This window comes from Lichenostomus cassidix, chromosome 1Aa, assembly GCF_008360975.1.
Source record: "Lichenostomus cassidix isolate B80296 chromosome 1Aa, HeHo_3.0, whole genome shotgun sequence".
In the NCBI taxonomy this organism is placed as follows: domain Eukaryota; kingdom Metazoa; phylum Chordata; class Aves; order Passeriformes; family Meliphagidae; genus Lichenostomus; species Lichenostomus cassidix.
Window position 1 is genome coordinate 38,619,915 of NC_139480.1, and position 16,930 is coordinate 38,636,844.

Sequence of the window (16,930 nt, forward strand, 5' to 3'; positions counted from 1 at the left end):
ATTCCGTATGGGGCTGTGGGAAGTTTGAACTTAAATGATACCAGAATATTTTTCAAATATTTACAGAGTATTTATCTTCATAGTAGTACTTAAATAAATAGTTAATTGCTATCATGAATAGAACTGAATTGCTGAATTTTGGTCTAAATTCTTGTATCTTCATGGTTTTCCTAAGCCACCTAGTTTATCTGGGAGACAGCTGGAGGAAAGTAACACTTCCTTCTCTGTGCAGCCTGACTCTGCCCCACTCCTTAGCCCCGGGGTAGCCAGAGTCTGACTCTAATCCATGCTGTGCACTTAGATTTCTCCACAGTCATTCCATGTCTGGGCTGATTCTATTAGAGCCTGGATCATCCTGATCTGTTCTCTTTATGCAGAAACTTTTCAACGCATCATAGCCACAACTGGATCAGTCTAAATCCAGCCAAAAGGCTGCAGATTTCTGAAGAAATTGGGAAAAAAGGAAAACATTGATCCACAGTGAAGTTTTTAGCATGGCCATTCTTTCCATAGGTCTGTCGTTGTCTAACTCTCAAACTGACACTCACTAAACCAGTCCAGAGTAACAAAAACTTGGCAGCCTTTTTTTCATCCTAACTCTGAGCACATTTATCATATTTGGTGTCCTACTTCCCTAAATGACTTATCTCCCAGACAAATGCAGTGATGATCAGAGAGCCTGTATGCAAGTTTTAGTTAGAAGAGAAAATGAGAAAATCTGGTTTAGGATAGAAGAAAAGTGATGGTGACATGGAAATCATGACACAGAAAAACTTTAATGAGAGAAGTAATTACATATAACCTATAGCAAAAAGATAAGTAAGGAACACATGAAAAACCCCTAACATACATCCACGTTAGGGATGGATGAATGTGAACTGGTGCAGGCAGACAATCCCAACAGGAAATGTGAAGTCATCATGGACAGAAGACAAGAAACGTGCTAAGCAAAGGCAGAATGGTGATTGAAGAGAGTGAGAAAGAGACAAAAACCAAGTTAAACAAGGTTTTGAAATGTAAGAAGAGAGCAGAGTGGTGGGAACTCAGAATTTGTAATGGGGTGATTGTGGAGGAGTTTGTTACTTGAGATGAGTGGCACAGCACCCTAGCCTCTTGCAGAGCTGCAGATAACATTTAACATTAGGTTATGTTACTGCCGTGTTAGACACATGCATAATATATAGTACTAAACCAATGACAATCACCCATTTAATACACATACAACCTAAGTTTACTTTTAGCTTAGAACTACCATTTCAGAGGAGAAAAAACCATATCCCAGTGTCTCCACACACATTTCATAGTTGTTAAATAAATCAAGCACAAAATGCTGTGTTTCCTATTTTCTGTATAAAGACAGATGCCCCAGCTCAATGTCAAAAGACCCATGGAGAACTAAAACAGGGCTTGTGAACACTTCAAAATTTTTCTTTCTGCTCTTATTTACTCAACTACTCTGTTTACATCATTCATTCTTCTGGAAACTACCTCTGAACACTGGAATTTTCCTTACCAATAGCTCTAGGAATGCTCAAGAAGGCATGCTAACACAGGTGCCTAGTTCCTATAAATTTTTTATTTTTGCTTTTCAACAAAAATCATCTCTATTTCTTCACAAATTCTGTGCGCACTGCTTACAGAAAAGCCTGCTGAGCAGGGAATACTATTAACCTGGTCTCTTAGTGCAACGTTACTCCCAGTTCTGCCAAAAAGGAAAAAAACCCAAGGGGTAGGACATCTAACTGTGACTGAGCGCCTGATAGCAAATCCTTGCCCCCTGCTCTGATGAAAGAATCAGAATTGTATTATTCTGTTAGAATCACAGAATAATAGAATTGTTTATGCTGGAAAAGACCTCTCAGGTCATCAATCCAAACATTAACCCAGCACTGCCAAGCTGTCCACTAAACTAAGTGCCCAAATGCCACATCTGCATATCTTTTAAATACCTCTAGGGATGTTGACTCCACTATTTCCCTGGTGGGGAATGACTCCACCATTTCCCTGGTGCCCACTATTTCCCTGGGCAGCCTGTTCCAGGGCTTGATAACCTTCTTGGTGAAGAAATTTTCTCTAATACCCAACCTAAAATTCCCCTGGTGTAACTTGAGGCCATTTTCTCCTGTCCTATCATTTGTCACCTGTGAGAAGGAGCCAACCCCCCACATGGCTACAACCTCCTTTCCGGCAGTTGTTGAGAGTGATAAGGTCACCCCTGAGCCTCATTTTCTCCAGGATAAACACTCCCAGCTCCCTCAGCTGCTTCTCGTAAGACTTGTGCTTCAGTCTTCACCAGTTTTGTTGCACTAGCTTGGACATGTAATGATAACTGCCATTTTATTCAACTTTTCCCCTATTGCAATATTAGAAAACGGGGTAATAGGTCCTCCCTGCTTTCCTGGGAAAAGCAAAAGTACTGACAGAATTATGAAGTGTCTCAAGGCTACAATAATGGGGGAAGGAACATACAAGCATAAAAAATTGACATTGAAGATGATGGTGTGTTCAACCAATGTTTAAATTTAACAAGTGAAGAAAATCAAAGTAACTTGTGGGCATGCTGAGGACTTTCCTCCCCATATGTAATTCAAGAATTAATATTCCAAATAGCTGTGGGAACACCAACAAGATTTCACGTTGAAATAACATGGTAACAATACTGGTAGCTCATTTAAACTACAAAAGAATTGTTAAGAAACAGCATTAGGGATTTCAGTAAGTTGCAATTAGACTCTGGCATTAATAATGATCATGGGCTGCTGAGCATTTTCTGCTCCCTCACACTGTGTCAAGCTGTTACACTTGTCAAGCACTCAGAGGGACAGGCAGCTCGCAGAGAAAAGAAGACGAAGATCAACAGCAGCAGGTAGGACAGAGTCACCCACGCATCATTGCTATGTTTTTCCTACTGGAAAGCATAAGCTTGACAATGAATTATGAAATAATCTGACAAGTGAGTTTTACTCTTATGCTGGGTGAATTCCAGGATGCTCAAGGTGCCATGCTGATAATTGTGTCTTATGTAAATAAGATTGTTTCTGGAGCTATGGACTTTTATAAGCATTTAAAAGGTATACAAAAATTTGAAGACTGAAAAGTGCTCTAGTGCATATTTTTTAAATGAATGAAGCATTTTTAAAGTGTTAATTAGAACTAAATGAATAAGAAAACAGAAAATTTTTAGAGTATACACAGCGTCCTGTATTTCTCAAATCACTCACAAAGCACCCATGGAAGTGATTGATTTTTGTGAAATGAAAATGCATGGTTAGATTTAATGGTATAAACTACATCAGTGTAGATTATCACTTACTCTGCTATACTACACCCTACCATCATTACTGCATGGACACTGATTTACATATGGAAAATGTAAGAAGTTAAAAAATTAATTTTTAGGAATGAGGGCTCAATAAGTTGAAATTAGTGTGACTCAGTACAGTTTGCACTATTACAGAACTTGGGTTTTAATAAATATAAAATATTTAATCTTTCATTATTTTCAACAAACTTGTTTGTAAGAAAAAGTTCACAGCAGGATAATAAAAGGAGAAATTAAAGAATTAGCAGATGGTAATGGAGAGAAAAGGAGAGTCACAATTAATGAAATACAGGGAAAAAGCATAAAAGAAAAGGCTTTTACTAAAATGAGACAGACTTAGCTTAAGGAATTCCTTAGAGGAATGGGGTAAACCACTAAGAAGACAATTCACTTCTGAAGTCCAGCTCAGAATTTCTCACCAGCACAGGAAAAATTGAATTTTCTTTCAGTCTATGTTTAGAATTCACATTGATCAGTGAATTTGCATCTCTGGTGTAAGCAGAGAAGACAAGTAAAATAAGCACACATGGGATTGAAGACTATCTCTAAAATCAGTCACAAAATCAGTGATTTTCTTCAGCATTGTTCCACAGTGATGGAAATCACTTTTCACCTGTGGTCAGCTGGTGTGACCTCCAAGAGCTACATTGGTAAATTCACAGTGAAAGTGTTTTTCTGAAAAATCAAAGTTACAGCCTAACTACTGCAGTATGTCCCATGTCTCTCCTTCTGAACAGAAACCAAAATGTAAGCAACCTAAAACCTTAAAGAAATCACACATACGTGAAACAAAGGTATGAAAGAAAATGTAATGATGACAAAGTACATAAAAATGTACTTTGTACCATGATAATGGTACAAAGTAATAGGAAGAAAAGGGGTTTTATAAGAATAATGAATAGAAATATAATAGCTATTATTAGACTACACAGATATAACTGAAAACACAGGTATTGAATAACTATATATTGCATTTACTTCTGTGACAGAAGTTTTTATTGAGAAGAGAGACAGGAATCTAGAAGATAGTTAATAATATTGAGGCAATGATATATACTGTTATTTATATTAGGGAAATTGTGTTTTGCCATTTTGCAGAACTTTAGGAGACATACTTATTTTCATGTGTAGAATGTTTATAGACTGTAAGAACTCATCATGTTTAAAAACGAAAGAGTGCCTGATTCATTTTCAGCACCTATGAAACTGATGTAATTAAAAGCACCTATGAGAAAATGAGCTGAAGTAGGTAAAACCATAGTTCTAAAACATATTCTTAGTTTCCCAACACAGTAGAAAGGAATTTGAATCATAACATGTAGAGTTAAGTTCTGATCTATAGGTATTATGAGACTGCAGTGCATAATTCAAGATGTTTAATAAACCATTCAATAAGGAATTGAGATAATAAAATATGAATAATATTTTATATAATATAATATGTCATCCTTGTTCACTTTAAGAAATGCTTCATCTCCTAAGGTATGAAGCAAAAGAGAGATGATGACACTGTCTTTGTTACTGCTGTTTCATTCGTGAACACAGGTTTAATTTTTTTGTTTCTAAACTGTTAAATCTAAAATATTTCAGACCAATTTGAGTAAAAAATTTATGCTGTATTCAAAAAGCATATGTATGTGTCCAGTTATTTTTTGTTGTTGTAGTGAAAAATCCCCAATCAGATTAATCCAAATCAATATTGTAACAGATTTTTTTTCAGCTGCCAAACCAACCCCCTACATTTCCTCATAATAATATTCTGATCTAATAAGTTAATGCTATGCATTTTATTCTACTTTTAAAGAATAAAGATTGAGACAAAAAAATGTTCATTTTAATTTAAACAGCCAAAATATTGCTATTTTATAATTTCCATTAAATAATATGCTAGATCCCACTGACTTCCAGCTTCAGAAAAATGCACTTTCCACATGCTATAGATGATCATTCTATCTAGAGAATATTTAGAGAAATAACTGTTGAGTTTCTATTAAGATATTTTAATATATGTTTTCCAGATCCCATACAATGCTCTTCCAGAGAGAACCTGTCTGTCCTCCTGTCAGCAATGTGACACAATCAGTGCTCCCACACTTTCTATATTGACTTGTGTATTGATAAAGTTGCCAGCTACATACTTAACATGAAAGTATTTTATTGTAATGTCAGAAGAAGCTTATCATAGGCAGTAAAAATACACAATCAACAGCAAATGCTTAAGAATGTTGCTAGAAGGATTGACTAGGAGCTTGATTAAATATTGGGGTAAGGCTTAATTTGTGGTATATTGGCTGAGATCTGAATTGTAGGGGTCCCAGAAAATGTAATTCCATCATGGTCTCTCTCTAATATATGTTACCATCAGGGTCTACTACTGCAGCTTGGCATACAGTGGGTAATCAGGATGTCTGTTGTCGGTTTTGTTTATTTACGTGTTTAGCAAAAACTGTGTGAAGCTGTTGCCAGGAAATAGAGAAATATATAGGTGTGGGTCTAGAGCAAAGAAAATACAGCCAGTTAGGCATAAATGAAAATGTAAAGGCGACCTAGAAGGCTGGTGTGTACTCAGGACAGGACAGAATTGCCACTTTCATTCCTTTCTGCTGATATTCAGTTTGAAACACAAGGCACTTCAAACAATATATTTTTGCTGTCACCCAAGGGACATAAAAGGTTGGATTAAAAAATTCAGAAGTGGCAATTTGGAATTGAGCCTCTTAATTGAAAAGCAGTAGGAAGTGCTACTTGGGACACAGTGGCTGCTGTGAGTAGTTCCACTATGTATGGTCATGCATGAGTGTGTTCTGGGGGGATCAGGTGAGCCTCATTAACATAGCCAAGCTAGGGCTGGCTGAAGTGTGAACATTAGAGGGATGGATGAAATATGCATTAGTAGGACTAACTTTATATATGAGAAAAGACATTTAATTTTCTCTCTGTGAAAGTGTATCAGCAGTCCTCCAAATATTATTATTTTATTAGAATCCTTGCTAAATTGACAGAAAAAAAACTGTAGCAATTTTATTTCTTACAAAACATTAATGTTGTTTTGCATTATAACAGCATAAATATCAGTTTGGAAAAGTGCCTCTTTATAGGCAATGCCTTCACCATGAATGCTGCTAGAAATCTCATCACTAGCACATCATCAAAATTGTGTGTTGAAAACAACTGCTTTGCATCTAAAATGCTTGTCTTTCTCTATAAAAGCAGATGTCCCATAGAAGACAGCATTACTATTACAGCCAGCTCTAGGATATATTGTAGTATATGGTAGCTTAAAGCCTGACGAGAACATATACATGACATGATGGGGTGATAACTTATTAATGAAAATGCTAGGGGTCAGAGCAAGGGATGTCTCTGAATTTTTTCTCTCACCTTCTCCATTAATACTTGGACTCTATCTTCCCCTTGTTTGCTGTAACTATGCGTCATGCATTCCCTATATTTTTTCATAGCCTAAACATTTTGATCTCCAATACCTAGCTTTATCCTCATTTTGAAAACACACTGTTAGCATTTACTAATTTTAACTGCAAGGACTTGCAAGGATTATCACACTATAACTCCCATTTGTTGATATTAGTTCTCCTGGAAAACCTCTTACCGATTTTTCTTTTACGTAGCACAAGAAACATAAGAATGGATGACTTTAAGCTTCTTGCTCTGCAAAGAAACTGCCTGTGACAGAGATCAGTCTGACTTAGGAGATGAGTTGCAGTTGAGTCATCTCCCTTTTCTCTCACAGCTCTTTGGCAAGTGACTATCTTTGGCTACTTGGCTGTCTTGTAATTTTTGCTAGTCTGCACTGCTTATATCAGACCCACACTAGGTATTGGTGCACTGCAGTTTTAACACACTAAAGCTGGCATTCAGTGGACTTTGTAGTGAAATGGGTAAAGCATTTTTTATTAAATACTAAAATAATACACGAGTAGGAGTTACTGATAATTTAAGCAGCTATAGAAAGTCTTCAGACTTTTCTTCAGCTGACATGATTTGCTAAACCTGGAAAATGCAGTGCAATTCCTATGTGTTTCTCCAAATTAATTAATTAATTAATTAATTATATTTTTTGGTGAGAATAATTTTGAACGGCTCAGAATGTGTGACAGTCTTGGAAGAAAAAGTAGGTCTCACCTATGCCTCCCATAAGATTTCCAAAACCCATCACATCTAAGAATTTTGTGCTAAATGTGATCATCTCCTGAACATCCAGGAAAGTGTAGAGGTAGATGGGTCAGCTTTGCCTCTTTGTAGACAACTGTTTCATCTGTCCTCCATTGAATTTCTGAACTCTATGGCAGCCTGGTGCTATAGATGGAAAGAAGAAAGCAGGGAGAAAGACCCTCTCTCTGCTCTTTTGGCATATATATTGTTAGAGTCCCTTCTAAAAGCACATTAGCTGACAAAGAGATGTTATCTGAGTATCCAAAGTGCTATTAGTTTATTAAGAGGAGGAAAACAAGAAAAGTTACACAGATCACAGAAGAATGAAATATGAATATGAGAAATCATCCTTTGTGTTCAGCCTCTGAGATCTATTTTGTATGTTCATTACCAGCCTGACTTCTGCCTGATCTTGGACTACTCCATCTCTTTTCTCACACCTTTCCACAAACACCATAAAGTCTCCTCTGCTACCTCTTGTGTTTCTTGATCAATTCTGCCTTTGCCTAGACACTTTTATGTGCAAATTTTTTTATTCTGAAATCAATTCTTTACATAATTTGAGAATTTTCAGAAGATGCTGTCACATATACTCTTGTTCCCAGACAGAATAACATCTTCTGGTTGAAGTAGAACATGATAAATTTCAGGACAGAATCTTGTCCCCACTCAGCTGTATGGCAAATGACATTTACTTCAAGGGTCACTAGGCTGCATGTTGACTGAACAACAGACTGCCTGTAGTGTGTGTGGCAGCCTATATCACATCCTTATTCAGATCAAATCCAAGGCACAAGGGAAAACTGGCTCTGTTGTAACCTTGCCTTTTGCCTTGATAAGAGATGAGGAAATGTGCAGGCTTCTCAGGCTTGGAAGGCTGACTAAGTCCCTTGCTTTAGAAAACATTTAGACTGAATGACCTTACCATGTTACATTCTAAATCTGTTATGTTTGTAATATAGCTGGCTATTACACTAATTTCCGTCAGGACTGTAGTACAGTAGATATGTCCTGCTACTTAGAACTACCTGTACGCAAGAAAATGCTGGAATTTTGTCTTCATAGTTATACAAATGAAGATCTAGATATATATGTGAATTTACACATACATGATATCCAGAAAAGATCTGCTGTATACTTACTCTTGTGTTGTTTCTTTCAGCTTTTAGTTCTGAAATCTCTTCCTCTTTTTCAAGCAGTTGTTCCCTGCATGCATTTAATTCTTTTGTCAGTGCAGCAAATTCCTGTAGAATAAAATTATATATGAAGTTACTCAAGATATAAGCACTAGGATAATGAAATCCATATGCATCCTAGAGTTGGAGGATTTAAATAATATTTAGAAATCATCAACACAAACTAAAATAGCGTATTTAATCTTCAGCATCTACCAAAATAATTTAAAATCTAGACATGGCTAATAAAAAGTGAAAACTGATTCAAGTTCAGAAACAAAAGAAGATTCAAAATGATGGCAAAATTTCCCATACATAAACTATCAGAACCACACCAGAAGAACAGAACCAACCAATTTCATAGCAGCAGAGACAACACACTTCACACAGAAGGAGGTCCAACTCAACATACTTTCTTAGGAGTATCCTTGCCACTCTGTAGGGTAGCCTTTGCAATATGGCACATGAGAAAAAAAAGTTAAGGTATTCACTAATCAAAATCTATCTAATATCAGATTAACATAAATAATACATGTGTTGAGAAAAAAATACTTGATATTGAACTTAACTATTAAAATGTATTTGGACATTATAGTGAAAGGCTGTGATGACTCAGAACAATATTTTTTGTTCTGTTGGAATGTGTTTCCTATGAATTAACAACATAAAATGAAATTGGATTTTACTTTGCTCCTGATGTTAAGTTCTATGCATGCAACTAAAAGGTATTCTGAAAAAGATCTTTTAATTGTCAAAATTTCTATTAAAATGTCTTGCATTTACCATTGCTGTAACTCTTCAACAATACACATTAATTTTTGTCTCTACAAAGGGCAGTCATAGAGATGTCACTAATTTCAGTAAGGAAAAGGTTTCGCTCCATAGGTGTATATTTTTGACAGTCATGATATACACTAAACTATAATAGTTAATTTTGCCATTCTAGCAAAAAGATGCTACATGTCTCACAAAAACAGTAAGGTAGAGGATAAAAAACTTTTAAGATTTTTGATCATGTTTCAAAAAAAGAAAAAAAAAGTTTTGAGCAGCATTGCCATTTAAGAAAGATATATCCATATTTTTAAATATTAATTTTAGTTTGACCAAAACAGTCAGTACTTAAGAGCCCACCAGCCCACAAGCAGGCAGTTAGACTGCACTCCAAGAGAAAGCAGTTCAAGGAAAAAACATGTCCAGGTGGTTTATCTCATCAGCCAGAAGGATGAAGCTGAGACTAAATCTACTTATTTAAGGCAAAAGCTAGTGATGATCTCAAAAGGGCTTGGTTTGCTGCTTCTCCTCAAGCTGCAGAAAGGAGCTTTTATCGGAGCTAAATAGCTGTTCAACACAAGTTTGGTGGGTATTCCTAGTCTCATTCTATTTTAGTCTAGTTTTTAAATAGTTAAATGGATATGGTATTATATATTAAAAATTATTCAAATAAATCTCAAGTGATATTCTACAACATGTAACCAAAGGTGCAATTTTTTTTCATTCTTCAGCAGCTGGAACTGGAAGCACAGTAAACATCCATGTAAGTCGCATGTTAAGAAAAAAAGTGTTGTTCTGATATCCTCAATGGATTTTGTTTTAGACACTGGGTATTGATCACATGAACCATAGAATTATGTTTTCTGTCATACCTCCTAATTAGTATTTGCTTGTTACGTCCTAGTGCTCAGGTACATTTAAGGCTACACAGTATACTTTGATGTTAAAACCCTTAGCTTAGCTTTGACAGTGAGATTTATATTGTAAAACTTCTCCCTCACTTTTCTAAAGTATCATTAAAACTTCTGCCTGTAGGTCTTAAACTAGGATTCAGAGATCACCACTGCAGCAGTGTTATTCTGTTCAGAATATTTTTAAAAAATCTCCTGTCCTTAAGGCCATAAGTGGTGCTACATACAGAATGAAAGTATCATAGCTAATAGAAGGCTAATGATCTCAAGTCACATTGAATCAGAATTTTGAAGCACAAAACTACACACGCAAAACTACACACACAAAACTACACACACACACACACACACACACACACTTCTCTAGAGCCCTACAGGGTGGAGCCTTTTTTACTAATTTACATATGCTTTATACATGTGGATTAGTGTCTATAATACTTTCAGAGTCTCACAGAATAAACTTTGTGTAATCTATGTAGTATGTTGTTGCTGTTTATGTATTCTCACTTCCTTCGTATTGCTTCAGCTGGAATTAAAATAGACATTTTGGCATATGCTTGGGCATCCGGATGGGTGACAGGTGGTGGAAAGGATAACAAGAGTCATCTGGTGACTTACAGTTCAAGTTCTGAACCACAGTAAGGCGAAGCAGCCTGGTAACATGCATTTGTTGCTTTCCTTAGAAATGGAAAAAAGATACTTTTATCCAATTGCACATCCTTGCTGTGCCAAGGCAAGCCTGCTACCAGTACAGTCCCTAAAGCTTTGGTCTATATAATCTATATAACAAAGGAATGAAGTTCCTACTACTTTGCTGAGAAGAGCAGAGTTAATTCTTAGGGAAATTTTGTCTGGCTATCAGTGTAAATTTTCCCTTGCTTTTAAGCAAATCATTACCCAAAATTCTGCTCCCAGAAAGTCCCATACCTACTGCAATGTTGTTTCAGCCTCGAAATACTTTCATCTTATATTCATAATATCTATTAGCATCTATCTTAGCTGGGATACCTGTGTCCAGTGCTTTAGACTTTGTTACTTGAGTGGCCAACATTGTCTTTTCAAGCCTATTAATTATTCAGTTGCTGGTGCTTCTCTCTGGAACTTCTCTGTGAATTTTCATGACATACCCACAGTACAAACATTTACAACATTTACCTCTTCATATGTCTGGAACCCAGGTGGACAACTTCACCTGAAGTACTAGAGACTGCTCATTCATCAAGAGCTTGGATTTCTCTGAATTGAATGATGACAAAAAGAGGGCTTTATTCCTTGTGCCTATATCATAAGTCTTTTACAGGGAAAGTCTCAAAGTAAACTGAGTTTTCTGCAGAGCTTTACAAGTTATTATTTCTGTCATATCTGTTTTGATAAATTAATAACTAAGATAACATCTCACAGCTTGTTCTACAACTAATACTTCCAAAACTTAACCTAAAACTTATTTTAAATACAGCCTTTTTATCCAAGATATCTCTATGACCAGTGCTCCAGGAAACATGTTTTTCCACAGGTTCTGTGCTAAGCAAAGCATATTTTTGTTTTAACATAGCACTCAGTTATGTAATAAATAGCATGTGATGATAATGACCTCTGCTCATGCAATTCCCTTGTATACATATACAGGGATCAAGGGAATACTGTCATCTGGAATTATCGTTTGCAGCAGAAATCTTGCATGGTCAGTGACCACGACAGTCAGTCATACTTTTGGAGCCCTGAAGGTAAGATCTGTTGCATAACTAATAGGAGTTGACAGGCACAACTGCACTCTTAAAGCTCATATAGAAGTTGTGTAGCTGTATAGCTAATTAAGAATTGAAGTGAATTAAAACTATGAAAATTATTGAGTTGATTGCACTGTTTTTATACTATACCATGACATCAAGATGTTAGCAATTTTTTTCATGATAAACAACCTGAGAAAGAGCATTGTTTTCCCCATCTGAATAAAGATAATCTCAGAGCCTCTCTTAACGGCTTATTTTTCCCTTAATACTTGGCCTATGAAAATAAGCTTTGAAAACCAATTCAACAGAAATTTGTAGCAACTAAAATGACCACTAGAAGTTACCAATAAACAAAATTTAAGGGCTTTCCCTGATGAAGCACCTCAAATACAGTTGGAGCAGAGGCTGGAGGGAGCCTGAGAGAGTAGGATGCTATCGGGACAGGAAGGCTGGCAGCGCTGCCAGATGTGCTGGCAGCAGGACTGGGCAGGGGAGGCACACTACAGCTCTCTTACCATTAAATTCCTGCCCCAAGGGGCTGAAATGAAAGAAATGTTGCTTTGTTTGTTGTTCCCAGGAAAGGCCTGCAAGGTTTATTTTTTTATGACCAAATATGCATAAAACATACATAACTAGTCTCCAAGTTGAGTTTATGCCACAGAAATTATGAGATCTCATATCTCTGATGCTCAACTGGTCAGAATAAGATTCAGTCCAAATTGAGCTGAAATTAAAACACAGTCCCTCATCATCTGCACAAAAAATACTGAAATAAAGTAGAAATTTTGTAACTGTAATAATAAAAACTAAATTAAAAACACACAAATCTCAATTTTGGAGACACTGAGGAGATTCAGCTTAAAACATCCTCCTCTGGATTTTCCATCACTGAACCACAGTTCATTTCAGGAATGAGTGAGCGAACTAATCTCTGCATGGAAAAAAAATGGTAGGGGTTTAAAATTTCTGTTTTTGATTCAACACAAATTATGCTAACTGATTTGCTTTCCTACAAATTTAGAAGTAATTAATTTAACACAGGAAATCACTATCTACTAGAATTCCCTCACATTTTTTAAATTTTATTTATTCTGTTTTGATCCTATTCAATTGAGTGTGGGAAGAAAAAAAAGGTATCTTCTTTCTTTTCTTATTATTCCTTCATTGGAAATATTCTTGGAAATTCTCCATGCCTTTTAAATGACCAAGGGTTTATTTTAGCAATTTTGTCAAAACACAAACTTCATCCCTGCTTACTCTTAACAGGACAAAATACAAAAAAATTCTGAAAGTAATTCACTATCTTCTTGCTACAGAGAGGTCATAATAATATTTCTTGATTCTAAACTAGGTTGAATGAAAGATTTTCCCCACCCCTGGTAGTGTTCAAGGCCAGGCTGGATGTAGCTTAGAGCAACCAGTTCTAGTGAAAGGTGTCCTGTCCATGGTAGGGGGTTAGAACTAAATGATCTTTAAGGTCCCTTCCTACTCAGGCCATACCATGATTCCACAATTTAAAAACATGGGTTTAGTGTAACTCATCTAAAACATTCTGCTCAAAATGAGAGTTCATTTGCACACAAGTTTTAGGTTGGACATGTACCCTGCAATACTGTATTATAACAAGAGCCAGGTAAAAAAATGGGAATCTGTTTGGATCTCAGGACTAAAGTTTTGATCTCTTCAGACATAAAAAAGCAAAACTTTCAAAATTGAAGAGTAGTCTCTAAATTACTCCCTTAAAAATATCATTATAGTTTGCACTATGATGTTTTTTGTGTAGAGTGTTTTCTGTACTTCTCCACAAATAAATGCAAGCAAAATTGATTTAGTCTCTGTTTTCCACATTTTTAACACACTGAAATTTATTTTTTACCACCCCTTTAAGAAAATTGGTCACCAGTAGTATATTATATAAAAAAAATCATATGATGTGGGTTGGTCACACTTTTCCAGCCTTCACTATTCAATCATTCTAAGATGAGATTTTTGTTATGTAAGAGAGATAACTGAGTGTCCTGGTTTGAGCTAGGGTAGAGTTAATTTCTTCCCAGTTCCTATTACAGTGCTGTGTTTTGGATTTGGAATGAGAATGGTGTTGACAACACACTGATGTTTTTATTTTCAGCTAAGCTGTGTTTATCCTAAGCCAAGGACCCATTTTTGCCTTGTCTTATGCATTGGCAAGCGAGGAGGTACACATAAAAACCTGGGAAGGAGCACAGCTGGGACAGGTGACCTGAACTGACCAAAGGAGCACCACAGAATGTCACATCCAGTATGTAAACTGGGAAGAATTACTGGAAGGGCAACTCATCTGGGTTTGGGAAGGGAGGTCCTCAGAAGAAAGAAAAAGCTTTTCAGAGGCTCAGAGCCCATGTAAATATCTACAAGAATTAATAATTCCAATGCATTCACTGAACACAAATTGGACAAATGGAGAATTGTTACACAGCTTTTCATCAAGAAGACTTCCTTCCTTAGTCAGTTGAATCTACATCAGATTTTGTACTAAGTCTTGCAAATATTTACTTATTGACATGTCCCTTCTGGGCAGGAGGAATCATTTCAGGCTAGTGTAATCTCTCTGTGCATAGCCTGCTACTGTGATTGAGTAATTTACCATGATGACTGACTCTCTTACCAGAGTAGAGAGATGTAACTGCTTTCTTGAGCAACCAGAAAAACACTTGAATACCCTTTCAGTACCTGCAAAAAAATACACACACAAAAAGCCCAAAACACCTGGGCTTCTAGAAAAGAGCCCAAAATAACAATAGAGGACTGAGGATTATATCAGGTAAAATTTATATATCTGATTAAGGTCATTTGAACATATTGAATAGATATGGATATACATATTTTGGTGTACCTTTCTGACATATGTAACCTAACCTTTATAGAAATGTCACCTAAATTCACCAGCTGTACCATGTTACTTTCATGATTTTTCAGAACAAGAGTACCACAGTATTCATTATAATATTATATTCCAAAATTCAGTCAAAAAGAAGCTTTAAATGCATCTGTTTACATGTTAGTTGATGTGACAGCCATTCTAGATGAATTCAAAGATAATGGGAAGAACAAACTACTGTCAGGACTTACGATGTAATCTGCCTAATTTTGCTAGTGCACACTTGCCATGTAAAGATTAATTCCCCCAGATTTTTGAAGTCAAAAAGAATCTCCCCAGTAACATGAGTATTACGGCAATGGCTCAGTTTCTGGCAATGATTTTGTCACATGGGATTGATTACTTCAGGAAGAAATCTGACACTACAGGCAGTAGATACAGGCACAAATACACCATGGTGGTTGTCACTTGAATCTAGAGCAATAATAATATAAATATAATTCATATGGTTTTAGGAATACAACTACAATCAATGACCCATGTATAACTCTCTAATCAGTGTCAAACAGCCAACCACAAATCTCTTTTCCATTATTTCCCAAATTAGCTTGAAAATTGCCATGTAAAAGTGTAAATTTTACAAGACACCAGTTAAAAAGTGCCCAGTTCATTCCTGGCTTTTTCACAGTTAAATTATTTTAATGGAAAATTGCAAAATAAAATATGCAATCTGCTGACTTATTAGTATTTTCCCACTTCCTCTATTTAAATAATTTAGATATGGTGCTCTGTATTATCTCTTGTGTACTGATGACTAAAATTTATACTTTCTGAAGAATAATGTCCACCCTGCAAGTATTTGTCTGTTAAAACGCTAAGAGTAACAATCAAACAAAAGAAAAAGGGGGAAAAAAGACATGACAGAATTAATAACAGATTTTTCTTGTTTTTAAATGTAGAATTTCCAGTGTTCCATGAGACTCTTCAAATTATGATAAGAGAAGTAAATTCACAAAAGCTTAAAAAAATTATCTCAAGCACAATGTAGTAGATGACAAAACTTCAACATTACTTATTTGTAATCCTTAGTATCAGGCGATAAAGCTTGAGGCTTCAAAGGACTTGACAGCCTCCATCCCTTAAAAAAAGCAGAAATTTTAACAATTATGAAAATATTGCCTACTTTTTAATATTTTTATTATAATGTAGCCAATCCAATTATACCAAACAAGTAATTCTCCCGTATTTATGAAAAAAGAATGAACTTAAAATCTTTTTTTCTTTCCCCCTAAAAAAGGCAGATTGAAAATTTAAACGTCTCTTGTCTGGCAGATCATGTAAACTAGATTGGTTTGGTTTGGAACAGATATCACAGTGAGTGACAGTAAGATACTCCATTATTTTGAAAAAACGCTAATCATCTCTTTAGTGCTTTGCTCCTGACTGATGGGAACACTGAGGCACAGAGGGTCTATAAGCAAATTAGACATCTGACAAATTAGTACCAAAAAATGGATGTGATAAAACATCACTCATATAAACATCTGTAAACATAATAAAGCTGAATTTTTAATTCAGATGTGTGACTTTTAAAAAGCTCATAGTATTATATACAGTGTAGGATGAAACTGCAGACTGACTTACAATGTGTATCCAGAATGCTTTACTATACACACACTGGACTGTATTTTGTAGAAATATTACTCATGTGCAACACTATGGCAGCACACATTCCTGAAGTGAGATGAAAGTGTCACTAGTTGTGACTGTAGGGATTTTTCTTCAAATCATACTACTGTAGCACAGAAGTGAGTCAGCTATAAAATAAAGGGAATTATACCATCAACTTTTTTCTATTTAATACTTAATGCCTTTGTTTTAGAGATATTAATATCCACTCTTTCTAAAGTTAAATAAATAATTTGCATATATAATTTGCAGATGTAGCTATGTTGCAGACTACAGCATATTATTATTTTCAAGTGACATTT

The 16,930-nt window shown here is 35.6% G+C and overlaps 1 protein-coding gene across 14 annotated transcripts in view; it reads right to left on the minus strand.

Moving 5' to 3' along the window:
- The window catches only part of PPFIA2 (PPFI scaffold protein A2), a 289,083-nt gene that overhangs the window by 104,043 nt on the left and 168,110 nt on the right, over window positions 1-16,930 (minus strand). For all 14 annotated transcript variants that reach the window (XM_085045788.1, XM_085045781.1, XM_085045796.1 and 11 more), the window contains one exon: window positions 8,638-8,739. In XM_085045788.1, coding sequence (XP_084901914.1) covers window positions 8,638-8,739 — 102 coding nt within the window. The remainder of the gene's footprint in view (window positions 1-8,637; window positions 8,740-16,930) is intronic.